Here is a 26,299-nt window from a genome sequence, read left to right on the forward strand (position 1 = left end):
CTATTTCTATCATGGCACTGACACTACTGCTCTCTCCCTGTATTTTCTGTGAACCAAGAGTGAGGTAGTCGGAAGCACCCATCACTAACAATTACCTTTTTACTATCTAAACTAAATCTGAACAAATCTCAAGATCTGGGCCTGGTGCTGTAACCTAGCGGCCAAAGTTCTTGCCTTGCACTCACTGGGATCCCATATGGGTGCCAGTTCTAATCCTGGCAGGCTTGCTTCCCATCCAGCTTCCTGCCTGTGGCATGGGAAAGCAGTCAAGAGCAGCCCAAAGTCTCAGTACCCTTCACCCACATGAAAGACCTGGAAGAAGCTCCTGGCTCCTGGCTTCAGATCAACTCAGCTCTAGCAATTAAGAGTCATTTGAGAAGTGAACCAATGAAGAGATCTTTCTCTCTGTATCTGCTTCTCTCTGTAAAATATAACTTTCCAATAAAAGTAAAGTGAATCTTTAAGAAAAAAAAATACCACAGGGAAAAAAATTCATCAGCATTTTTTTTTCCTTAGCAAGTAAAAATCAAAAAAACTGAGAACCAAATGAAGTACAAAGTACAGGCAACACTCAAACAAACCCACTACAAAAAGCAGCCACTAGGCCCAGCAGCGTGGCCTAGCAGCTAAAGTCCTTGCCTTGAACGCCCCAGGATCTCATATGGGCACCGGTTCTAATCCCAGCGGCTCCACTTCCCATCCAGCTCCCTGCCTGTGGCCCGGGAAAGCAGTCAAGGACGGCCCAAGGCTTTGGAACCCTGCACCTGTGTGGGAGACCCGGAGGAAGTTCCTGGATCCTGGCTTTGGATCAGTGCAGCACCGGCCGTTGCGCTCACTTGGGGAGTGAATCATCAGACAGCAGATCTTCCTCTCTGTATCTCCTCCTCTCTGTATATCTGACTTTCCAATAAATAAATAAATCTTTTTAAAAAAACCAGATACTTAGTAAGCATGAACACTGAACACTGTATGATAGCTGTTATAACGGAGTTGGGGCTGTTGAAGGCCCTGTGAGCAATGGTGAAGTAAGTGCTTTTGAAATCATGTCATGGGACCCGGCGCGGTGGCGCAAGTGGTTAAAGGTCCTCGCCTTGCACGCCCTGGATCCCATATGGGCGCCGGTTCTAATCCCGGCAACCCCGCTTCCCTTCCAGCTCCCTGCCTGTGGCCTGGGAAAGCAGTCGAGGACGGCCCAAAGCTTTGGGACCCTGCACCCGCGTGGGAGACCCAGAAGAGGCTCCTGGCTTCGGATCAGCATAGCATCGGCTGTTGCGCTCACTTGGGGAGTGAATCATCTTCCTCTCTGTCTCTCCTCTCTGTATATCCGCCTTTCCAATAAAAAAATAATAAAAATAAATCTTTAAAAAAAAAAAGAAATCATGTCATGTCCAGGAGTTGAAAGGGCAATTGCAAACGAGGGAAACAGGGTTGAAGCCAGGCAACGGAGCAGTGCAGTTAGAGCACACTTGGTCTCTGCTCCGGAAATTCCCCTGAGAGCTCCTCTCTACAAAGCAGCAGGGGAACCGCTCTTCTGCCAAGAGCCATCTGCATACATATGACATCGTTCCGGGCTAAACAAAATGATCAACTCGAATGCAGCCTGCTCTGGATTTTTTTGAGGTTTGAGTCCTGCCTGCAGCTGATGTGGCAGGGCCTGACCAGATGATTCTGTGGGCTGGACGTTCCAATCGCCAGGAGCGGGAGGCTGTTCACAAGTGACAAAAGGCTCCGCCAGAGGGGAGGGGAAGGAGGGCGAGTCAGGGTTCCCCTTCATTCTTCTCCCACACACTATCTACACTACTTTGTGCTAATGAATTACTACAAAATACACTGCTTTGAAATGAAAATGTGTTGGGTAATCTTAGTTGATTCAACTAACTCTATAGTTATTCATATGATTAAAATGCAAAAATACGCAGTTAGATGTATCATATTCTGCAAGCTGTGTTCAATTACCTAGCAAAAAATAGTAAAATATACTACAATTCACACTATTATCTTTTTGAAGAAAAATGCAATATTATCTTTCATTCTGGTAATTTGCTAATTTTTCACATACTAACATCACGGTACTGATTATTAATCATTATAGTAACAAGAATAAATGGTAATAATTGTAAATACATTTCATGTGTAAATTAAAGTAGGGCTTGATATCCTCTGTGGAAGGATTTACTGGTAAATTTGAAAGTGACAGACCTGGGGCCCGGCGCGGTGGCGCAAGTGGTTAAGTCCTCGCCTTGCACGCCCGGGATCCCATATGGGCGCCAGTTCTAATCCCGGCAGCCCCGCTTCCCTTCCAGCTCCCTGCCTGTGGCCCGGGAAAGCAGTTGAGGACGGCCCAAAGCTTTGGGACCCTGCACCCGCGTGGGAGACCCGGAAGAGGCTCCTGGCTTCGGATCGGCATAGTATCGACCCGTTGCGGCTCACTTGGGGAGTGAATCATCAGATGGAAGATCTTCCTCTCTGTATCTCCTCTCTGTATATCCGCCTTTCCAATAAAAAATAATAAAAATAAATCTTTAAAAAAAAAAAAAGAAAGTGACAGACCTGGAGAGGGTGGCTACTATATAAAACAATCCTTGCTCGTAATGAGCTAGGAGTCCCTGGAAGAAGGTATTATAACCAGGGCAAGGAGTGTCACTTCATGTGATCGGGTGTCATAAAAAAAGCAATTTCAGTGTCACTTAAATGGCCAGGAAAACCAGCACAAAAATCAAAGACATTTGATAAAAACAAAAATTGGCTCGTAAACGATGACACCCAAACGTGAAATAGTGATTTTTGTTAAGAGCACTTATCCATGCTTAGCACCAAAGATAATGAGAATGAAATTAATCTTGTCTTCCTATCATGCTGAACTGATAAACAGCCAATTCAAGTGTGTAAAGTAAGTGGTTTGTTTTTAAAATGTCAACTTTTAAAACAATTATTCAATTGGGGCTGGGGGGGATGAGCTCAGGGTTCAGTGCTCGCATAGAAATAGCCAAATTACCCCATTCACAATTGTAAACACCCAAAAGGACCAAAACCTGGCTACCTACCTCTGTGCAGTCATTCAGTAGGGACACTGTAGTGTCATTTGAATTAATATTAATTGTTTTGAGTTCAATTAGGTTATTTAGGGAATTTCCACCTAGAAAAAAAAGTTTGGGGTAGAAAGAAGGAATCAAATAAAGGGGTTTTTACTACATGGTAAAGAAGCTTCTTTTTGAATTAAACTCATTCAATTACCTGACACCACAACCAGGGAAGGCATATAGCTACTGTCAGCAGGGTCTACTATCATCTTCAACCTGTGAACCAGAACATCTGGGAACAGCTCCAAGCGAATCCAATGCTGGAAAAAAAAAGGGGAGGGGGGGAATGCCATATTCTCAGTCAGTAAAACTCAGCTATGTTTTAACTAAAACATCAATGAAATATGAAATTCTGACATCTTTCAAAATATAAAATGCAGCATTCTTTTACCTTGGAAGACAAAAAAACTATTACTGATCATTAGAAGTTTCACTGTAAGCCCAACAAAGAAGGTGTTTATAGACTCTTGATTTAGCCTAAACCTTGCACATCCATTAAGGAACAAATGAAAGAAAACATTAGATTCAAGATGGGGAAAGGCCCCCAACTCTCCAAATGTGGCCCTGGTGCCCAAAGGAGGTTCACCCCACACACCAGACGCACAACCACAAATCACCCACTTCAAGCAGGACAGAGGAGAAAACCCATACCACACTCTCCATTGATTGGTCTGGTAAATAAAATCTGTTGCCCGTAATACATTAATCTGTGACACCAAATACTGGACGGCATATCACTCTATTAATTGGAGATAATTTATTAACTAAACAAAAAATAAGTACTGACAGGTGCCATGAATAAATGTTTCTAGTTCACTCTAAAAAGCCAAAATGCAAAGCCTAACTAAGAGTACTTCATGCAGCGGATGCAATAGTGCAGCAAGCCAGGCTTGTGCCTGTGGTGCTAGCATCCCATATGGGTAATGGGTTCATGTACCAGCTGCTCTACTTGTGGTCCAGCTCCCTGCCTTTGGCCTGGGAAAGCAGAGGAGGACAGCTCAAAATTTTAGGCACCTGCATCTAGGTGGGAGACCTGAAGAAATTCCTGGCTCCTGGTTTCAGACTGGCTCGGCTCGGCTCCTACAATGACAGCCATTTCGGGAGTGAACCAGCACATGGAACATGGAAGATTAGATTCCTCTCTGTCTCTCCTCTCTTTACAAAATCTGCCTTTCAAATCAAAATAAGTAATTTTAAAAATAATAACACTAAGCGTATTTCCTGCTGTGCCCTTCTCACACACTACCTTTCCTTGCGAGCCGGATGACTGCCAGCAGGGCTCACTGCCATCAATCAGACGGGAAGCCTGGTTTACTGAGGACGACACGTTCAGGCTCTTCACCATGCGGGACCAGCTGTCCAGCAGCATTCCCGGCTGGCTGCTGTGACAGCGCTTCAGCTGTTTTCCAGAACGGCCACAGAACACTGCAGACTGTCCTGTTGTGGGAGGTTAAAGAGAAAGTTAACACTGCTGAACAGGAACAAAACCTACACGTCCAAGAAATCGAGACTACTGCCAAGTGAGGAGCTTCATGCTAAGAGAAAAACAGAAAAATTCCAAATTAAAAGGATCTAATAAATACAAAAATCACATCGCAAAACTGTTATCCCAGGGGCCAGTACTGTGGTGCAGCGTGTTATGCTGCAGCACACAATGTGAGCATCCCGTATTGGAGAACTGGTTTGAGTCCTGGCTGCACCACTTCCAATCCAATGCACCTGGAAATGAATATTACGAACAAACTATGATTGCATTTCAAAATATTTCGTACCATATTAAACATCATTTCACAACTTTTTTTCCACAAACATTTTTTTAAGTTCCTGCTTTAGGTACTAAAGTTGAAAAACTGTATTTGTAGATGACATGTTTTTACATGTAGAAAACCCTAAGCAACCTACACCAAAAAATTGCTAGAACAAAGTTACTGGACACAAATTTAAAAAACAAAAATCAGTTTATTTCCACATACTAGCAATGGACAATACAAAACCTAAATTAAGAAAACAATCTCATTAAAAATAGTATAAAAACAAATATTTAGTAAAAATTTTAACAAGGTATTTGACTAGTGTACTTAAAACTAGAAAATACTGCTGAAGCATACTAAAGAAGACTGAAGTAAATGGAAAAGATGTCCTTCACAACTAGATTGCAAATGTAACATTATTAAAATAATTTTGTCTTAAGCAATAAATAGATGCAATTCTTATGAAAATCCTAACAGTAAATGTTTACAGAAGTTGAAAAGTTCATCCCAAAATGTATAACGAATTCCACGATATGCCAGATAAGGCCCAGTGCAATGGTTCAGTGGCTAAATCCTTGCCTTGCATATGCCAGGGTCTCATATGGGCACCAGTTCATGTCCTGGCTGCTTCACTTTCCCATACAGTTCCCTGCTGTGGCAACCGAGGACGGGCCAAGGTTTTGGGACCCTGTACCTGCATGGGAGACCAGGAAGAGCTCCTGGCTCCTGGCTTCAGATCAGCTCTGCTCCGGCTGTTGCAGCAGATTGGGGGATGAAACAGTGGACAGAAGATCTTTCTCTATATATATCTGTCTTTCTAATTATACATGCATATGTACATACATACGTACATATTTTTTAAATATGCCACATAGCAAAAAAAATCCTAAAAAAGCAATTTGAAGGACTTACTCTTCTCAATTATACTATTAAACTATTATAAGCTCAGTGTCATAGTAATATGGTACCTGACGTAATGATAGACTAGACCAACTGAATATAACTGAGTGTCCATAAGTAAACCCATAAATTCACTGTCAATTGATTTTCAACATGAGTACAAAACATGACTCAAAGGAAACAGGCTTTTCAACAAAAACTGCCAGGAAATCAGGTAGCACATGTAAAAGAATGAAGTTAGACCTTAAATAATTACCAACTGAAAAGTTAAACTGAAAGTGCTGTAAAGAACTAAAACTTTATAACACTGCAAAAGAAGCACAGGCTAATTTTCATGACCCTGGGATTAGCAACGGTTACTTAAACTGACCACAAAAGCAGGAGACACCAAAAGTACACACAAAAACAAAACCAAAGAAAGACAGATAAATTAGACTTCACTAAAATTAAAAAGTTCACGCATCACAGGACCTATCAAGAGAATAATACAGCAAGCTACGGAATGATGCAAAATATTTGCAAATCTGTTACGGGTTTCATATCCAGAACTTATAATGATCTACAACTCAACATCAAAAACTTTGAAACAAGGAAAAGAAGAAGAATGATCCAAAAGCAAGTTAAAAAAAAAAAAAGAGAGACCCAATGTTATTTGTTATTAGGGAAATTCAAAACAAAAAATGACAATGAGCTATCACTTTGCATTCACTAACATACCTATAATCAACAAACAGAAACACCAAGAATCGGTGAGGACGTGGACAACTTGGAACACTGACACACTGCTGAACACTACTGCAAATACGTCAGGGACCACTCAAAGACTTAAACTACCACATGACCCTGGAGTTCTACTGTTAGGTAACTACCCAACCATTGAAAGACAAAGACACAAATTCTCGTACTAAAATGTTCATAGCAACATTCTTCACAGTAGCCAAAAGAGGTGTGAACAATTCAAATGTCCAGTAATAGAGAAATGGATACACAAAACGTAGCATGCACACACAGCAGAGTATTCCACTCTTAGAATGCATATACCGTATTGACATATGCTACAATGTAAAAAATCCTGAACATTTTGCACTAATTTAAATGTATCCGGCATAATAAAATAGCTACTATTATGCTTCCACTCACATGACGGGTCAAATTGAGAAATTTAAGGTAAATGAGAGTCTTGAATAGCCGAAGAAAAATAAGAAAGTTCAATCACTTAACGGGTACAGAGAGTACTTAATACCCTCAATAAAGTTAATTTGTTGTATATATCTCTATTAAAAAAAGATACAACTTTTGAATTTGTTATGGTAAAGAAACACCAAATGTACACAAGAATAAGCCTTGTTTCAACATTGACATATGTAGCAAAAATATCAACTATCTCATAAATACATCTAATTTTCACGTTTGTCACAATAAAAACTATACAATTAAAACATTCTTTACCTCATCAATTCCACTTTGTGCAACTAAATACTGACCAAAGTGCTGAGATCCTCAATTTTTATGAAAATACAAGCAAACAAACCTACTGTGATTTTCACCTTTCTCTTAAAAAAACAAATGAAAAAGACAAGCAGTCATTAGTGAGCCAAACCATGCCTCTCTCTCTCTCTCTTTGCTCACTCAACATGTACAGGCATCAAGAGCAAATCCCAGTACACTGGGCCCACAATAATCCTCTCACCAGTGATATTTGGTGAAAGAGAGAAGAGAACCACTCCACCATACCTGGTTCATTTATTCTGCCAAATGTATGCCGGGTGTTGTGCTTTTTGGTCTTGAAACACGTTTCACAAAAGTCAAAATCATCACAGTTTCTACACTTGAATCTGGAGCCATTGATGGGAAACATCTGACAACCATCACACCTGTTTTTAAAACAGCCATTGAATTAAGAAGAAGAAAGATGAAGCCATTCACTAAATTTAATTCCAAAGAAGCCTTTCACTCTCAAAACAAATCTAGCAATCAGAAAATGAAAAACTCACGTAACCCCAGGATGAACACTGGGCACCAGCTCCATTTCTGATAACAACCCAGTCCAGTGCGACTGCTGAGGAAAGTCCACAATGATGTCCTTTCCATTGGCACTGAAAGCTAGCACAGAACAGGAATCACATGAAACGTTTTTATTAGCACCCACAAAGGCCTAAAAGCAAAGGTCCAACATACCTAGCCACAAGCTACTACAGTCTCTGGTGCTGATCTCTTAGGGACGTGTACTAAAGTGGTTATAAATCAAGAGCACATGTCAGGGACTAGCTCCAGAGTAACCAAGGGAGTGGCCAGTGTGTGTCCTGCTGCTCACTTCTGCTCCAGCTCCCTGCTGATGGCCTGGGAAAAGCAGCAGGTGACTCAGCTGCTTGGGTACCAGCAACCACAGATAAGTTCCTGGCTCCTGGCTTTGGCCCAGTCCAGCCCTGGTCCAGCCTGGTCCACTGTATCTGTCTGGGAAGGGAATCAGCAGGTAGAAGATGTTTCTTCCTCTCTCAAACAAATGAATAAATCTTTAAAGAATACTGAGGAAGAGAGTTACAGGTAACAATTCCAGATACAAGTTGACAATGGTTGAAGCCCAGTAATGGGCACACACAGGTTCATGATGCTACATTTTCTACTTTCGTATGTCTAAAACGCTGCCCAGAGCAGACATTTGGCACAGAGGTCAGGATTCAGGCTGGGACAACCACAACATGGCATATTACAGTGCATGGGTCCATGTCCCAAACCTGGCGACTCTGAGAGGCAACAGGTGATTTCACAGGCAGTGGAGTCTCTCCTGCCATGTGGAAGACCCAGAAGAAATGCCAGGCTCTTGTTTACAGCCTAACCCCTTGCCCAGCTGTTGTAGGCTTTTAGGAAATCAATGTTTCGAGAACAGTAAATAGGAAAAAGCTGATCTCCGATCACTGACCATCAGAACAAGACAGAAACAAAAGCTTTCCTCAAACATGTCTGATCAAGGTTGAATCAAACACAAACCACAAAAACTACTGCAAATCCTCCATCCTGACTAAATCAGATGACTGCTACCCCACCAATCAGCACGGTTCACGGGATACATTCCTTTCACCTTTCAGCTTAGATGTGGGAAGCCATCTGGCCTGAGAATGGATTATTCCCACCAAATAACCCACACAAGTCCCATAAGTCCTTGCACAAAGCTCCCCTAGGGTGTGTGTCCTCCCCAAGTGCAATGAGTTAACAACCCTGACCTTGTTCACCTACAGGTCAGTCCATATGGCTTTTTTCACACTTGTTATTTTTTTTTTCCTGCCCTTGGGTAATAAAAATCATTGAGTTTACATTAGCTAATGAACAATTAACACGTGGGAGTTTGTTATCTAGATAATATTACCTTTCACAACCCCCACACTCTGATGAGTCACAGATCCCCACTTATATTTTGGTGTTGTAACGGAGGCTTTGACGCGTACTTTGTCACCAATCTTGATGTGGGAAGAAGAACTTGGTGGCGGATAACCTACAGGTTGCAATAATCAATGCACTGTAATCAGCACTCATTTCTGGGAATTCTATGTCTAAGAAAATTCAAAAGGCCAAAGAATGCGCTCACCTATAAGTTCCACGTGAATGTACCTCACCCAGTAAGTGCCACCCTTCTGCTGCCAATCACACTGCACGTTGAGGTCATGCAATCCATCTCTATCCAGTTTGATGACTTTTCCTACGTCACCTTCACACACTTCTTCATATGTTCGACAGCATCTGACCATCATGCCCACCTACAGGAAAAGTCACATTAAACATCCAGTCTGTATAACCTAGAAGAACCTCTGTTCTGTCTTTCCTAACATACAGCTTATCCAATACCCAGGGTGTGCTCTAAGTATTATTTTACACAATACATAACCAGGACTCCTCAGAAACTAGATGGCACTTTGTCTGGGACAAGAAATAAACAAGAGCAAGGGAGCTTGCAAAAATCACTGGTGACACTCAAGAAGATAACTCATGATCAAAAGGTGTGAAAGCTGAAACAACAAATCCCAAAAGTCAATGTCTTGTGCATCGTGAAAAGCAGCGAAGCAAGCCTTCCCGGTCACTGTTGTGAGAGCCAGAGCAACAGTGCAGCATCCAGAAAAGTTAATAAAGCTACCTTCCTTAAAAAACAAAAAAATAACCTGCATTATAAACAGAAATCAAACTTGATGGTGAAGCTATTTTATCCACCACAGATAAAAACTCCAATTAATGAATTCAGAAGGGATGGCAAGCCTCTAATGATGGCTACTGGACTGCTGAGATGAACAGCTCATGGAGAACTTCATCTCAAAAAGAGCAGCTAGCAAGACTTAGCCAACCTGACACTGCACACCAGTTGACACAGGCAGCACACACAAGCCACCCTCAAGGCTTGCTGCCTAAAGCCTGAGCCCGATCACCAGCCCTAACTCCTACTGCATCAGAGAAACAGAAACAGAGCAAGATGCTACCGAAGACCACAAGGAACCCACATAGCTTCAGCTATAAGTTTACAGCAGGGTCTGGAGCTGCTGCGGGGCGATGATGCCCAGGGGCACGGAATGGAGAGGTGGGGGGACTGAATGCTGTGCTTCCTCAGAAGTTCAATGGTTTAAAGCTTATTCCCTCCATGTGGCTGCATTTGGAGACAAGGCTTCTCAGGAAAACAGTAAGGTTAAATGAAGCCATAAGAAGCAGAACCCTAACATGACAAGATGAGGGCCCTCCTAAGCAGAGACAGCAGAGTGACCCTGCTCACCGAGTCCAGCACCTCTCCACGTGAGCACACAGGCAAGACTGCCTCGCCAGCAACCAGTTTTTCAGCCTCTCCAGAACCAGGAGAAATAAAGTTTGTCACTTAAGCCACCATTCCATCTGTGGCATTTTGTTATACCAGCTGGAGCTGACTATGATAGGAGGGAATCCTATCCTTCCCAAAGGGAAGGTTTATAAGTTTGTTTGTATGCAAATTCAAAAAAAACTATAAAAGCTACTTCTAAAAAAAAAATGGAAACCTAGAGCAAGCATTGACTGAGATAATGGTAAAGAGTTATTGTTGAGGCCAGCACTGTGGCATAGTGGGTAAAACCACTGCCTGCAATGCCAGCATTGCATATGGACACTAGCTCAACTACTAGCCGTTCCACTTCTGATTCAGTGTCCTGCTAATGAATGGGAAAAAAGAACATAAGATGACCCAAGTGTTTGGGCCCATTACCGTATAGGTAGCCCAATAAAGCACCTGGCACTGGGCTCCAACCTAGCCACTGTAACCATCCGGGCAGTGAATCAGTGATTGGAAGCACCCTCTCTCTTTCTCTGTTTCTACCAGTCTGTTTCTTTCAAATAAATAGATCTTTAAAAAACAAACAAACAAACAAAGATTATTATGGCCAATGTCACACTGTACCACGCTAATCCTCCGCCCGAGGTGCTGGCATCTCTTATGGACAATGGTTCTTGTCCTGCATGTTCCACTTCCAATGCAGCTTCCATCTCATGGCCTGGAAAAGCTACAAGGGAGGCGCAAGTCCTTGAGACCCTGCACCCATATGGGAAACCTGGGAGAAGCGCCTGGCTTAAGATCAGCTCGGATGCAGCCACCACAGCCTTTTGGAGAGTGAACCACCAGATGGTGGTTCCTTCTCTCTGTAATGCTGCCTTCCAAATATAAATAAATAAATCTTTAAAAAATGATAATAATAACATTATCTATCTTTCCAGGTAATGTTGGGTAACAGTAATGCCATTATGTTAAAAAAAAAAAAAACCACCTTTCCCTATTGGAGATGCTTCTGACATATTTATTGGTGAAATGTGATGACTTTCTCTGAAACACACTTGAGAAAATCAGGACAAAAAGCAATTTATTTGGATAAAGGATTATGTAAAATATAACCAAAATTTTTAAATTAGATGGCAGTGAAAGAGAGGGAAAAATACATTTAACAAGTCACAAATAGCAGTAACAGAGAAGCACCACCTCTGTGCAAGGCCATCGTGCACAGGCCCCTCTGTCCTCCAGCTCGGTTCCCTGCTCTGCCCCCTCCTGCTCTCTGTCCACTGCTAACTAGAAGCCGCTGCAGGGACCACCTGCACAGGTGGCACCCTCCCCAGGGAGCAGCTGGGCCCCCTTACAGGCTCTCACACGTGACACGCCTTCTCCAGGCAGCTCTTCACCCCAATCCAATGTGACACATCCTCACTCGAGTCTGCTCTTTCTCCTGGGCCTGGGAAGTGTTACCTTCCAATAGAACTGGAACATCAGGGGTCATGTTTGATTCTCTCCCACCACAGGATGCAGGCGCCCTGCAGGAAAGCCTCTGGCCGCTGGTGCCCAGCCAACAGTCGACACGCATGCTGAATTAAGAAACGAGCAAGGTTCCCGTCTCAGACGACAACTCACCTGGATGTTCTCCCGCACGTACACAGCATAATCGTCGTTACTCAGGAAATCGGCCCGTTTTTTGTAAGTCTGGCTCTCCGTCACTACAGCACCAGAAGACTACAAAAGATAAACGACTTGTTTAAATGAAAAAGAGATAACTCAAGTGAAAGTCTGTGAAATGTACAATATTTTTAAGAGGTTTCAAATACTGTATTTTCTCTATAAACTTCATCTAAGAACAGTACCAGCATAACAGGCAGATATAAATGTCAAAAACTGCAAACTGGAAAGTTTCAAAGGCATTTCCAAATTATTCCTGTGAGACAATATCTTCAGAAATCAGTGCATCAAATAGTATGATTTCTAAATAGAGTTATCTCCTGCTGGCTATCCAACATCATCAGCCGTGTGAACAAAGTTCTATTTTACAACACAGGAAATTCAATCATCGTTTCAGCAGTCAGATAGCTTAGTTCTGTGTCCAGCAAAAGTGTAGGCATCTGAGATCTAGAATGATCCTCAGTAGATACACTGAGCTGTTTCAAAACAGAGAAAACCAACAAAAGATATTCAGAGCCTAAGACAGCCAAGACAGAAGTCAAGGCACAGTCAAGTCGAGGGGAAGGCACTGACCACAGGGTAGGCTGCGTCCTCCGCGTCCTCCACCACCTCCTCATCGGAGTACTCATCAGACACTGTGTCTGCATCTGACAGTTCCGTCACCTGGATGTCAGAGTGGTCCAGCAGCCACCCAACCAAGGCCTCCACACCTAAGGGCAAGCACACACAGGACACCGGGACCGCTCTAAGCACCAACAGCACTGAAATGTTGCGAACCCCAATACACATGAGCACTGACAAGAAAAACACAATACCAGGCAAGCCACTTGCATTCCCAGAGGCCCCAGTGAGTGACTTGAGCGCAAACTCGATATTCCTTCTAGGGAATCCCATCTCCATGAGCTGCACCACGATGGGCAGGGCAGGAACTGGGGACTGCTTGCGCTTCTTCACTCTGGCGGGGCGGGTGTGCTGCACGGAGACAGGAGTCGTGACCTCACTGGAGCTGCAGTCTTCAAAGCCAGGGCTCAAAGGGTGAGTGGACTCCACAGCCAAGCACTGACACACGGCCAGGGCAGCAGCCTAGGCAAACAAGAGGGTTCCAGGAGGTTTATAAAGTGCCTTATACTAACTTCCACAGCCTAAGCACATGACAACGTCTGCTCTTAAGTATAGAAAAGCCAAATTCACATGTATCTTTTTTAAATAAAAGAGATTGAAAAAACCAGCAAATGAGGGAGAAGATATCCAGATGAAGAAACTCTAGTGGGAAAGTCACAAACTGTGCAAACACCCTCAAAACTTTGCTGATTCCAAAACGGGGTACACATGAGATGATGGAGAGGCCAGGATTGTGCAAATGACTGCCGAAGGCTGGAGAGACGTTCTACAGCTATCCAAGGCCAGAGCATTTGATGTTCAAGTTTTGGGGAGGATCCCCAAGACACTGAGGCTTCCCCCTGAAAACCCAAAAGAAACTCTAAATCACTCAGACCATAAGGACTAGAAATCAAGACCAAGTTAACCAAAACAAGCCATCAGAAGAAAGCCTATGAACAAGCCACCCAGGACTAGCGGGTGCTGCCAGGTACTGAGCTGTCCAAGAAGGAAATCCCTGCTCCTCCAGACAAAGCTAACCACATCCAGAAACAACATAGTGCAGCAACCAACGCAACCGGCATGCAACACAAAACGATTAACTATGTGAAGAACAACAGTCAATAACAGTATATTAATAGAAAAAAAATCGCCAAGAGTAGCAAAAACAGTAAGATGGCTAAGATGCTAGGATTAGCAAACAGGGAATCCAACATAACTACTGAATATACATTTAAAAAGGTAAACACTGGGGTCAACATCACATTATAGCACATTAAACCACCTGCAGTGCCCACGTCCCATATGGCTGCCAATTTGTATCCCAGCTGTTCCACTTCTAATCTTGCTTGCTCTAATGATTTAGGCAAGCGGCAGAGGATGGCCCCCGCACTTGGAACCCTGCATCCATGTGGGAGATCCAGAAGGAGCCTCAGGCTCCTGGCTGGAGTGCCACAGTCTAGCTACTGTATCCATCTGGAAAGCGAACCAGTGGATGGAAGATCTCTCTGTCTCCTCTCTCTGTCTTTGTAACCCTGCCTTTCAAACAAATAAAATCTTAAAAAAAGAATGAACATTGTTAATATTATAAGATGTGAAAAACAGATGCAAGAGATGAAAATCGGAGCATTGTCAGAAGATATATAGAACTATATAAAGGAGAACAAGATGGAAAGGTGGTATCTGGAAAATACAAAATAAAGCATTTGTTCGCTGGCCTTAACAGCAAATGAGTCTCCGAAAAGCAAGGCATCCTGACCTTGAGTACAAATTTTAAAAATTAACAAAGAGAAAAACACATCTTTAAAATAACAAATAGAAATGTACTAACATGTATAACAGTATTCTCTGAAAAGAGCAAGTGGAGAGCATTAGAGGGAAATGTCCAAAAAAATACATTTTTTTAAAGAAATAGAAAAATAGGCTACATGTCAGGGGAAAAAAAAACCACACATCAGACAGACAAGGAACTCAAATCAACCCCAAGGAATAGGAAGGGGAACACAGACACACAAATACACCCATATAAAATACCAAAAGCAGACAAGTTAAAAAAACATTTCACATAGAAGAGCAAAAGGAGGAATAACAGCTGGCTTTCCCTCAGAATTAATGGAGATAAAACAGCAACAATCCCTCTATGGTGCAACAGCCCTCCTCAGCTCCCAGACAGTAACTCTGCACTCCCTCCACAGCCTCACACGCAGCATCCTCCTAGCAGGATACTGGACTGTGCTCCAGCCCACCAGCTCTGACACTGCTCAGGGAGAAGACCAGGAACACAGCCCCCTGCAGGCCATCACTCACGTCAACAGACACCCGTGAGTCAGGACAAGCTCCGAGAAAACAACGTCACCCTCTCCCAACCTGCCCCAAGTCCCAGTTTCTTGCTTTGTCCCTGTGAAACCGCAGCCTGCTCTAGCACAGCCAGAGGCCGCTGCAGCCATCTGTGGATCCCTGCTGCCCAGACAGCCATAATCCCAGAGGATTTCTACCAAACTGCCTGCCAAACTGAACACAGAAGGCTTTGTTTTTCTCTCACTACAAGGAAGATTTTTAACTCTGTTCTTCTATGTTGTCAGCCATGAAAGTTGCCACCCCCTCAGATGCAGCCCTATTGCTGTCCCTTCTATGGGGACATCCCACAGCTCACAGAGTGCAGCCTCAAAGGCCCCTCACATGCTCCACAGGATCAGAACGACGAGAAGCCAACACGCCACCCCAGGCCTCAAGGGTCTCTTTCAATAACATTTTTGGGAAAAAGATTCTTCGATGAATGTATCAGCATTTAATTAACCCTGTACTTAACTTGTTGTTTAAAATAACTTACATACATTTTAAATATGGTTAAATTTAATTCCTTGCATTCTTTAGCACATTATGTTCTCCTGACAATGTACAATACAGTCAGTCTTAATTATACATAAGAATCTGAAATTCAGAAGGTATTCTTAAGAAAACATATACCTACTAAAAGAAGCAGTTCCCAATTTAGTACACTTGACTGAAAACTGTCAAAGCTACAAAGCTGTACCTCGAGCTCCTGTTTATCGAATATGGCCTTCACGGGTGATGGCTGGGTGGCGGAGGCCAGCAGCTGCTGCAAGAGGATCATTGGAGGCTGTGGCCCTTCAGGAGACATGTCCCCAAGGTCAGGGGACGCAGCCGCTGCCTCTTCTGCATTCAAACACAAAACACGTGTAGCATTCTATTCTCAGCCACAGACTCTCTTCATACCGAGAGCGTATTGAACATGTTAAACCAAGACAAGCCAAATCTTCAAGGCTCAGCTATCAAACAAAAAAATACACTCTAGAGGAATTTCTCCTCCCCACCCTTTGGGTCCTCAGTCTCGAGAAGCCAACCAAGGCTGCTTCCCAAGTGGCTGCTACTGATCCAGGTCTTCCACCAGCCACTAAGGTCTCAGCTGCTCTGCTTCGAACCCCGCTTCCTGCTGACATCCCCAGGAACGCAGGAAGATGCCTGAGTTTCCAGACCCCTGCCACCCAGGTGGGACACCCAGAAGTTTCAGACTGTTGGCATTGGCCTGGACCAGTCCTTGCAACTGAGGACATTTGGGGAGTGAAAGAAAGGTTGGAAGATCTCTCTCTTCCTCTCCGACTTTCTTCTTAAGTCTGCTTCTTAAATACATAAATAAATCCTTTTTAAAAATTAGTCATATACAGGTAACAACAAACTTACTCTTCATGTATTTTCCTGTGATAAATTCCCAGAAAATGACCTGTTGCATCAAAGTATATAAACATATATTCATAGTTGAACCCTGAAGTGTTCCCTCAAATGCCTCTGAAACAGCTGGACCAAGTTAAATTCCCCACCAGAATGTGTGAAAGGGACAGCGTGCATGCCAAGGACCATGCCCCCTCTTGCAATGACACAACTTCCTCCACAGCTGGTGAGTACCAGTAAGACAACAGGTCCTTGTGGTAAATGTGGAAGCTGTTCTTCATCTGCTGTTTTATCAACTGCTCGTTCACATCCCTTGCCTATTCATCTACTGGAGTAGCTACCTTCCTTAGAAACCTGTAAGAATTTTCTTGGGGTTGAGCTGTGGTGTAGGGGAAGAAGTTGCCACCTGCAGTGCTGGCATCTATATGGACGTCAGTTCAAGACCTGGCTGCTCCACTTTCAAACCAGTTCCCTACTAATGCACCGAGGAAGGCAGTGGAAGACAGCCCAAGTACTTGGAAGCCTGCCTACACGTTGAAGACACAGAAAGACCTCCAGGATCCAGACTTTGTTCTAGTCTAGCCTCCTTCTCTTTGTCTCTGTAATTCTACCTTTCAAATAAATAAATAAATATTTCAACAATTTTTCTTCATTTCTTTACCTGTAGAAACAGTTCCAGACTCCTGAACAGCTGGCTGCGACAAGATCTGTCTGAGCTTGTCTTGGTGTGAAAGCAGTGCTCGACCTGCCTTCAGTATGTACAGCTTTAGCTGCTGGCTCCGCAGGAGATCCAGGTCCACTTGTCCTACAAAGAAAAGAACTCATTAAGACCTCCTTGCCCTGGTCTCTTCTCGTCCCCCGTAGGGCCACTTCTGTAACAGGGTGATGACAATGTCCTGCCCTTTGAGACCTGACTAACCACACTCACACACTGTCAGTAACCCTTTGGTTACTGACAAGGGAGCACTCTGAACCCCCCAGCACCAACTTCTGCCTGCTCTCTCAAAACCTACCGCAAAGGCGACAGATCATGACTGTTATTAACAGTATCAAGTGTTTCTCAAACAGCTAGAATTTCAACCAGATACTGAAATCACAAAGAAGAAAAATAGCTTACACCTTTGTGACAAAACCCTTCTGAGAAACATCAGACATTAGCTAAGAATAAGCTAATGAAGACCATGGAAGTTTCCAAGAGTCCTGCCCAATCAAAGAGAGAGAGAGAGAACAGGGAATCCTCGTGCCACAGGCTGACAGCGAAGCAGGCTCAAGAACCCAGAGGCACGTGGTAAGACAGGCTTGCACCACTGATCAGCCAACAGCACTCAAAGCAGAATGTGGCAGGAGGACTCAGGGGCTAAACAGAAGTGTATGGTGTGAGCGAGGGGGGAGCACAGGTTCCTCTCAGGCCCTGAGCTTGACCAACTGACAGCCGTTCATTTATCACGATCGGACACAATGGATACTGGAGAAGGTGGACTGAATCTGTGGACTGAATCACATGCTGTGATGTATAGGCACAGGATCTCCAATGAGATATGCAAATTAGAAATAAAGAATTGGAAGTATAAATACCACTAACGCTGGAGCATCAAAGATTTCCTAAGGAAGAAAACTCAAGGAAACTAGGCAAATGAACCAAAAGTCACAGGCAAAGGCAAAATCAAAAACAGAACAGAACAATTTTAAACTCAAAAGTTTAAAGCAACAGTAGCTACAGTCTTAGCCACGATGCACAGGGCTGAAACAAGGCAGACCCAAATACAAAGGTCCTCGCACAGGCGCTGAAGAAGCCAGGCGTAACGTTCAAAAAGGCAACAAGGCCGCAGGGTCACAGGCAGGATGGTCAATGTGGCGGAAGATGACACAGGCTCCTCTTCAAAACGCTTCCAGAGAATAAACACTAGCACTGACAAAAGGGAGCCGAGCCATTCAGGAATGGCCTGAATGTGACACTGAAGGCTGACTCAAAAATACTCTCCTCATCAGGAACAACAAATCAACATGAACCCCAAGACCTGACACCATATGAACTCCCTCTGATAAAAGAACAAATGTGGCAGGCATCTGACACAGCAGTCAAGATGCTGCTTCAGAAACTGCAGCACAGACAGGAGCACCTGCATTCAAGGCCAAGCTCCACTTCCTTCTCCAGCTTCCTATCTGGTGTCATCCTGGCAGGGACTAAGTATCCACCTACATGGAAGACCTGCCACCTTCCTTGCCACCTACATGGAAGACCCAGACGGAATTCCACTTCCCAGTTCCAATCCGGCCTAATCCCCAGTCGTGGTGGCATTTGGGGTGTTAATCAGTGAAGGGGAGATCTGTTTATATGTCTCTCTTGCTCTGTGTCTCTCAAATAAGTTAAATATAAACATGGTCCAAAGAGCACCAATTAGGACTAGGGCCATCCCATCAAGAAGCACCTTGGACTGACCTGCAAAAGTCTGTTTAGGTGATTTCTTTATTTTGTGCTTTTCCAATTTGCTTCCAGCCAGGTTCACCAACTGTGCCCAGACAGAGAGCATGGGCTCTGTGAAGGGCAAGTTGGTCACACTGAATGCCACAGCAGGCAACTGAAGAGGAAGTGTAGAAATCGTCAAAGTGCAGTCAGTGAGATCAACAAATGAAATATTCTGAAGCGATTAGACCCAAGACTTTCCTATCACACACACTCCTAAACCTCTTCTTAAACCTTTTAAAAGATGACATTAAGATAGAGACTAAGACATTTTGTAAAGTCTTCATTTTTAAAACTGTTATGTTTCCATTAACTTTCTGAAACCACCTCATTTATGTAACAAATAGAATCTATATAAATTTTTCTCCTTACCAGCTGTCAACAATACACCTTGGAGTGGTTATTATCTTATATACTTTCTATACATTTCAAATTTCCTACAACATAAGTATGTTTCTATAGTAACAGTTTCTGGTAGACACGTACAGTCAGACTGCGCTTGAGCTATGCCTAAATAATACAAATCACTCACCTTCCCTTAGCATTTCTAATTAACAAGATTAAGATGACAGTATGTAAATAACTGTCGCTTAACAAAATTAACCAAGCATTTTCTACAGAAAGGAAGGTAATTTTTTGAAACCATTAAGTTTTTTTAAGTTGAACTGCTTAAATAAACTTCATAAATTCACATTTTGCAAAAAATAAAATCACTTTATATTTGCCCAGTACTTTCCAGACTGCGAATGCCCTTTCATCTCACTTGTCCGAAGCTAAGGCATCTGAAGTGCAGCTATGTACCTACGTTTGCCCTATTACACATGAACAGGACATAGGTTCACCTACTGGTTTCAGCTGGTTCAGCGGGCAGACGCGACACGTCCGCATGTCAGAGAACTGCACGGTGATCTTGCCCTTCGGGGTAATGCGTGTCACGGTGCCTTCTCCAAACTCATCATGCATGACTTGGCCTCCGAGGCGCAGGCGGCCGTCAATGCCCCCAATCACAGCCAGGACAGCCATGAGACCCCCGACCTCAGAGTTCTCAGAGTCCGGGAAGAAGTCATCTAACACAGCCTACAGGGATAGCAGACAACAACCGTGAGCGGGAGGCCCATCCTTACAGATTCGCAATTAAACTAAATTAACTTTGAATGAATAGTAGCTGTTTCAAGAATTATTTCCATTTAAAAACATTTTTCAAGATATCTCTGAGCAGAATACACAGCATTTAATATGATCATTTAAAAGTTCAATGAATATTCCACCGAAAGAACATCCAGCTTAGCTGACAAGAGGAGCCCACCCCTGCAGACGCCTTTCCCGGGCAGCTGTGCGCGATGGAGCAGAGCTGGGAGTTGATGTACTTGTTGATGAGCCCATTCCACTGACTGAGGGAGTGCAGGGTGCGAAGCAGGGCCACCACCTCTTCGGCCAGGGTGCTGCTGTGGGTGGCCGTCAGCGAGGCCTGCGGGCGGGCCCTCCGCCTCCGCAGGGAGGACTCTGAGGAAGAAGCAGAGGGCAAGATGCTGCACTGCACACTGCTCCCTGGGGGGACACAGCAGGACAGAGCAACCCACCTCGCAGGAACGGGACATCAGATGAACACGTAGTAAGCAAACTGCCCAAGAAGCTAAACAGTTTTTCCACAAGGCACTTCATGTCTCTTGCCCTTTCACTCTTATCCCAGGATGGAAGGACTGCTTGCAGCAAATGCACAGCCAAGATCTGATGAAAGACAATTTTAAACGATGGTCTTTAAGTCATTACCTAACAAATCAGGGGTATAATGTAGTTCCCTTTTTCTTCACTTCCGTTTTCACAACTGAATTAACTATATGAAAATCTTGATAATCATTATTTCACAATCAGATAGTGAAATACAGACAAGAGGCTGGTGTGGTACAGAGGGTTAAGCCACTGTCTGTGAGCTAGCATCTCACATGAGCAAAGGTTCGACTCCTGATTACTCTGCTGCAACCCAGCTCCCTGGTAATCTGCCTGGGAAAGCAGTGGAAGACAGCCTAAGTGCTTGGCTGCCTGCACTCACACGGGAGACCTCAATGCGGTGCCAGGCTCCGGGATTCAGCCCGGTCTAGGTCCAGCTGTTGCAGCCATTTGGGCAGTGAACCAGCAGGTGAAAGATCTCTGTCTCTGCCTCTCTCCAACTGCCTTTCAAGTGAATAAACAAATTTAAAAAAAAAAAAAAAACAAGTATGTTAATGCTAAGGATTATCAAGGATTCAAAATAATAACCTATATTCACAGATACATATGTCTATTTATTTAGGTGAAAACAAATTCTTTTTAGTTTAAGTCTTAAGACAATTACACTACGACTCCTGAGAGGCAGATGAAAACAACAGCAGACGGACCACTCAAGAGAAAACAAGCAAACTTGAAGTTAAGCAACTAACCCAATAAAATCACCCCTTGGCTCTGGAAGATCTACCTAGTGTCACATCTAGTTCTTTTCTGCACTCACTACTGAATCAAGGCACCTAATCTTGGGAACTGGCAGGCCGGCCTGTGGCCTAGCAGCACATTACCTGCCTCTGCAGGGAGGTGGCGGTGAAGGGCGCGTGCCCTTCCATGACCTTCATGAGCAGCGTGATCCACTGCGGTGAGCTGAGGGCGCCACACACCTGCGGCGTGAGTGCGAGGCTCCGCACAAAGCCCAGTGTGCACCAGCTCCGGTGCTGCTCCCTGCACACCAGCCGGTTCGGAGAAGCTGCCAACAAGGAGAAACAAACCGGTTTGGTGCCAAATCTCTAAAGATAAGCCACAGAACAATCCTTATTTTTAGTTAACATGCTATTTTCATATATAACAATAAGCTGCTTTACAAATATAATTTGAGTAATTCAACGTAAGAGGAACAGGAAAAAACTTTTAAGTAACCTCAAGGAACATTACACAGCATTAATTTTTTTTTTTTTAATTTGAGAGAGGCAAAAGAGCATGAAGAAACTACCTCTCTAACTGGATCATTCCCCAAAAGCCTACAATAGTTAGAACACTCAAACATGGTCTTGCACGTGTCCAGCAGGAACTTCATTACTTGAGACATCACCACTGTCCCCAGGGTCTGCACACACAGCAAGCTGGAGTCGGAAACCAAATCCGATTCCTGAATCCAGGCACATCAACAGGGGGCATAGGCATCTTAACTACTGGCCTGGACACATACCTCCACACCTGTTTAAATCTTCAAAGTAGATGGAAGAGAATAACTACTAGATTTACCTACTTGTTTTTAGGCTGAGCATCTGTATTTTTAGATCTCATATGTGTCAAATACCCCACGATCTGGCTTCTATCCAATATACACCATAAGACATCCACACTAACAGAATAAGAACAAAATGCTCTCCAAGTTCACACATTTGACTCTGGCACACTTGGCTCAAACCTGCCCCTCTTGCCACTGGTTTCCACTCCGGTCACTACCCTGCACACGCCTGCAGGAGCTGGAGAGAGCCATCAGAGGCAGCATGTCTCACGGAGCCCTACCTGAAGACTTGTAACCTCTCGCCCTCTGTACCAGCACCAGCGCCCCTTTGTCAGAAAGTTTATAGAAAATACCATTAAAGGGTAGATTCATTTTGATGCAAAAGAATTTTTAAAACCATGCACGTAAGGGGTCTTCACAAATTTTATGAAAATGAGTGTTAAACTTTGCACGAGTTTCAAGAAATTTTAGCACCAAAATAAATTTAAATTTCACTTTTTAAAAACTTTTTTAAACTTCCCTTGTAGACACACACACTCACATCCACTCGTGCCAGCGCTCACAGAATCACAACTACACAGGCATGACAAATTCACATTCTCCAGGACTGACACTCTGGGCCCACAATGAGTCATTCCGTACATGTCTTGTCCGTCGTTCCACTCTCCACTAGCATTCGCAGCAGTCCGCACAGAGTCTTGGTGGCTTCGCTCTGCATGACGTCAGCATGCACGCCAACAGAGAGGCAGAGAGTCTGCAGCAAGTTGATGGTGCTCGTCAGCATCATGGCAGTGGGGTGAAGGTTCCTTTCAACTTGTTCAGCTTCTAAAAAAAATGATCAAACTAAGAAAACGACACCCCCAAAAAAGCTGAACCAGCACTACACTTAATTGAAGGACTTTGACATCACATTCTTATTCTTTCTAAATATTTTAATCTTTAGAGAGTTTTAGATTCACAGAAAATATAACAGAAAGGTACAAAGTCTATACTCTTCTACTTTGGAAAACATGGAACTGAAGATACACTAAATGTTTACCCTTTTCATTTCTGTGCTTTCTTTTCTCAAAAAAAAAAAAAAAAGAACCATTTGTATAATAGTTTAAAGTTCAGTCATATTTATTTTAATTATGCAGGGACAGACACAAAGAGACCTTCACTCACTGGATTACTTTCCCAATGTCCACAATAGCCAGAACTGAGCCACACTGCAGCCAGGAGCTAGGGGCACTATGCAGGCCTCCCAGATGGGTCGCAGGGAAGGAATTAACCTATCATTGTAGCTTCCCACAGTGCAAAGCAGGAAGCTAGAACTGGGATTGAAGTCAGAGCTCTAACCCCAGTAATCTGATCTGGAATGTAGGCATCCCAAACAGTGCTTAAATGCTGCACCAAATACACATCTTCAAAGTTAATTTTTTATAAACAATTCCAGCAAGATTCAGAAGCTCTGAAACAACTCCACACTGTCATTTCTCTGATCGATAAAAAGAAAACTGAATGTCAGAAGCTGGTTACTGCCAAGCCAGTTCCGACCCAGATGAGGATGAGGCCCCTGCTCCATGCTGAGGCTGGCTGCGGGACAAGGAAGCAGAGGCCACCAGGCTCCACCTCTCTGGCCAGAAAAGCTCCAGGGGGAGTCAGGTTGGGTTTCCACTGGCAATGTGGGTGGAAGGGTTGGGCAGCCCCTGGTGTGAAGCCACCTGTCACAGGTCCATTGCACTGATAACAATCAGCCTCTCTGAAGGTCTTCTGACCCGTCATGTGAGGCTTCACCCACACATCCCAGGGACTCCTCAACACACCTCAACAACACCATGAAGCCCTGCTTCCAGAACCTTGAATTTCCTTAGATAGGACCTGACTTTCCAGGGCTACCTCCAAATTTTTCCTTTACATTCCTGGGAGCACTAAAGTACTAAATATAGCATGTAAAGTGTCCTCAGCCAAGGACCAGGTGAAAAAGGGAAAGAGAGAGGCAGACGGGTGTGCATTCCACAGAGCTCAGAGCTGATAGAGCAGGGGAATGGTCCAAGCAGCAGGGTTAGGGAAGGCCAACCCTAAAACTCAAGCTCAGTGTCAGCCACACAAGACCCATCAGAGGTGTGGCTGCAGCTAGCCTTCTCAGCATATTCTCAAACAGGGAGCTGAGGGTAGGAGGTGGAAATGTGAGTCAGTGCCAGCTGGGGTCCCGATTCCCAGAGGCACTTCAGACACCTGCCTCTGAATCCCCTGGGATTCCAAAGGCAAAACCAAATGCACAGAGCACTGTCTGCAGAGGAGCGCTGACCCACAACTTCTACTTCCCAGAAGAAACGGTAACCACCCAGTACCAGGAGGGCTGGCCAGGTTGCCCTCAGTCACCCACCAGAATCATCCTCGGTGTCTGAGTCTTCTGCCGAGGGCTGGGCAGAGACGGGCAACTCTGCCAGCTTGAGGTCGTACTTTCCTTCTTTCCCCATTCTGTATGAGTTGGTGCTGCCCGTGTCCCACTGGACTCTGATCCACCCATCCTCTCCCAGCTCACCAATCACACGGCCTAAGCCCGGAGGAGGTCCATCCTTCAAAAGACAAAATAAGCATCAATTAAGGGATGCAAACACTTTTATGGTCCCTCCACCATTCCCGTCAGAGGGACTGTCACACAAACACTTCCACCTGACACCCTGCCTGCAAAGGGAGCCAAGTTACCGCTCTTCTTGCCAACAGACTAGTCCCAAATCGAGCTACACAATGTCTAACTAACATTATTTCTAATTAAATGCCATGAAATAATGTGGTTATGCTCGTCTACCAAAGAGATATGTGGGGAAAATATTGATGAGCATGGGCTTTCCCTGGCCCCCTCCGTCCCTCAGGAAGTGTACCGGGAGCAGCACCTCCGCATGCCCTCTTCTGCCCGGAGCCCCGGAGGACAGCTCTGCCTGCCCCTCCATGAGGACAAGCTGATGAAAGAATGCTGCTCACTTGCCCCAGATGATTGTGACAAAGCCCTTCCTACCAGTGTGGCTGACAACACCCAGGCAGAACTACAGCAAGGGAAGCACTTTCCCAGCAGTGAGTAAACGGCCTTTGGGAGCACTCGACAGAATTTGGGAAGCCATGTGCTGCTGCAAGGGGAAATGGAGGGTTGGTCACCCACTCAAGCATCCTACACTGCTCAAGTCAGGGCAGAGCATGGTCACATGGCCAACAGCACGTAAGGCAGCACTGGGCTTCTTGCCTCTGGACTTCCATTACATCATCACTCTTGCTAACTCTGATTCTCCTTCCAGTGAATTTTATGAAAATAGCTGCCACTCTTCTCAAACTTCCCACCTGAGATGCCCCAGGAGCTGGCTGCTGCTACTCTCAACTTGTTGTGATTCTGTTGAGCCACTCAGGATCAACAATCACATCATCTACCAACCTCACACATGTTCTGAGTTAAGGCAGCTGTCTGACATAAATAGGATGTGCAAAAGGCAGCTGGTGTATTAAATCATATCACTGAGTACCTGATCGCCCCATTTCCAGTCCACACCTCTCATGACCCTGGTTCCAATCTTCATCATGGCAGCCAGCTCTGGCCCGGAGACAGGGAGCTGCACGGGCGCGGTTTCCTTCCTAGTTTCCTCTAGCACTGTGGCAGACGCTCCTCGGGCAGAAGCATTCAGGTCATCCTCAACATTGTCACAGCTAGGACCTGTCAAACACCAAAGGGTCGGTCAACAAACAGTACTGTGTCGTTTTTTTTTTGCACAAAGGCAAAAAGACCTTAGTTAGGTGGGAATACAGTCAATGCTAAAAACTATAACTAAATGGGGGGGAAAATGACCATTTAATTAATCCACAGTAACTTTTAAAGTAATCACAGATCACTACAACTATAACATTGCTAACCGTTGGTTGACAAAGGTATAAAACAAGGTTTCATAAAAATGTATTTGCAGCAATACTGATATACACAGATCTTTATCTTTTTGGTTTTTGCTTCTTTCTGGTTTTTTTTTTTTTTAAGTGCCCAAATATATGGGACAGCATCATCTTCTTCTGGAATCTCGGCTTGTTTCACTCCAGATGATACGTTCTGCTTGCATGAACTAGAAGCTTGCAACTGGTTTTCTCAGAATTCTGAAGAGGAGTAACTAATTCCTTTCCATTCGG

General features: G+C 44.2%; 1 protein-coding gene across 3 annotated transcripts in view; it reads right to left on the reverse strand.

The window, feature by feature from the left end:
• The window catches only part of HERC2 (HECT and RLD domain containing E3 ubiquitin protein ligase 2), a 188,691-nt gene that overhangs the window by 63,672 nt on the left and 98,720 nt on the right, over nucleotides 1-26,299 (reverse strand). For all 3 annotated transcript variants that reach the window (XM_040969236.1, XM_040969235.1, XM_040969237.1), the window contains 20 exons: nucleotides 25,651-25,838; nucleotides 24,522-24,714; nucleotides 22,796-22,978; nucleotides 21,471-21,652; nucleotides 20,502-20,649; nucleotides 20,228-20,424; nucleotides 19,768-19,998; nucleotides 18,898-19,036; nucleotides 17,119-17,262; nucleotides 15,802-15,944; nucleotides 12,986-13,253; nucleotides 12,744-12,880; nucleotides 12,129-12,227; nucleotides 9,315-9,483; nucleotides 9,096-9,221; nucleotides 7,726-7,834; nucleotides 7,466-7,605; nucleotides 4,327-4,517; nucleotides 3,235-3,340; nucleotides 3,045-3,136 (listed from right to left, as the gene is read on the reverse strand). In XM_040969236.1, coding sequence (XP_040825170.1) covers nucleotides 3,045-3,136; nucleotides 3,235-3,340; nucleotides 4,327-4,517; nucleotides 7,466-7,605; nucleotides 7,726-7,834; nucleotides 9,096-9,221; nucleotides 9,315-9,483; nucleotides 12,129-12,227; nucleotides 12,744-12,880; nucleotides 12,986-13,253; nucleotides 15,802-15,944; nucleotides 17,119-17,262; nucleotides 18,898-19,036; nucleotides 19,768-19,998; nucleotides 20,228-20,424; nucleotides 20,502-20,649; nucleotides 21,471-21,652; nucleotides 22,796-22,978; nucleotides 24,522-24,714; nucleotides 25,651-25,838 — 3,185 coding nt within the window. The remainder of the gene's footprint in view (nucleotides 1-3,044; nucleotides 3,137-3,234; nucleotides 3,341-4,326; nucleotides 4,518-7,465; nucleotides 7,606-7,725; nucleotides 7,835-9,095; nucleotides 9,222-9,314; nucleotides 9,484-12,128; nucleotides 12,228-12,743; nucleotides 12,881-12,985; nucleotides 13,254-15,801; nucleotides 15,945-17,118; nucleotides 17,263-18,897; nucleotides 19,037-19,767; nucleotides 19,999-20,227; nucleotides 20,425-20,501; nucleotides 20,650-21,470; nucleotides 21,653-22,795; nucleotides 22,979-24,521; nucleotides 24,715-25,650; nucleotides 25,839-26,299) is intronic.

The sequence above is a fragment of the Ochotona curzoniae genome, unplaced genomic scaffold (genome assembly GCF_017591425.1).
Source record: "Ochotona curzoniae isolate NIBS_2020 unplaced genomic scaffold, NIBS_Ocur_1.0 scaffold_4701, whole genome shotgun sequence".
NCBI lineage: Eukaryota > Metazoa > Chordata > Mammalia > Lagomorpha > Ochotonidae > Ochotona > Ochotona curzoniae.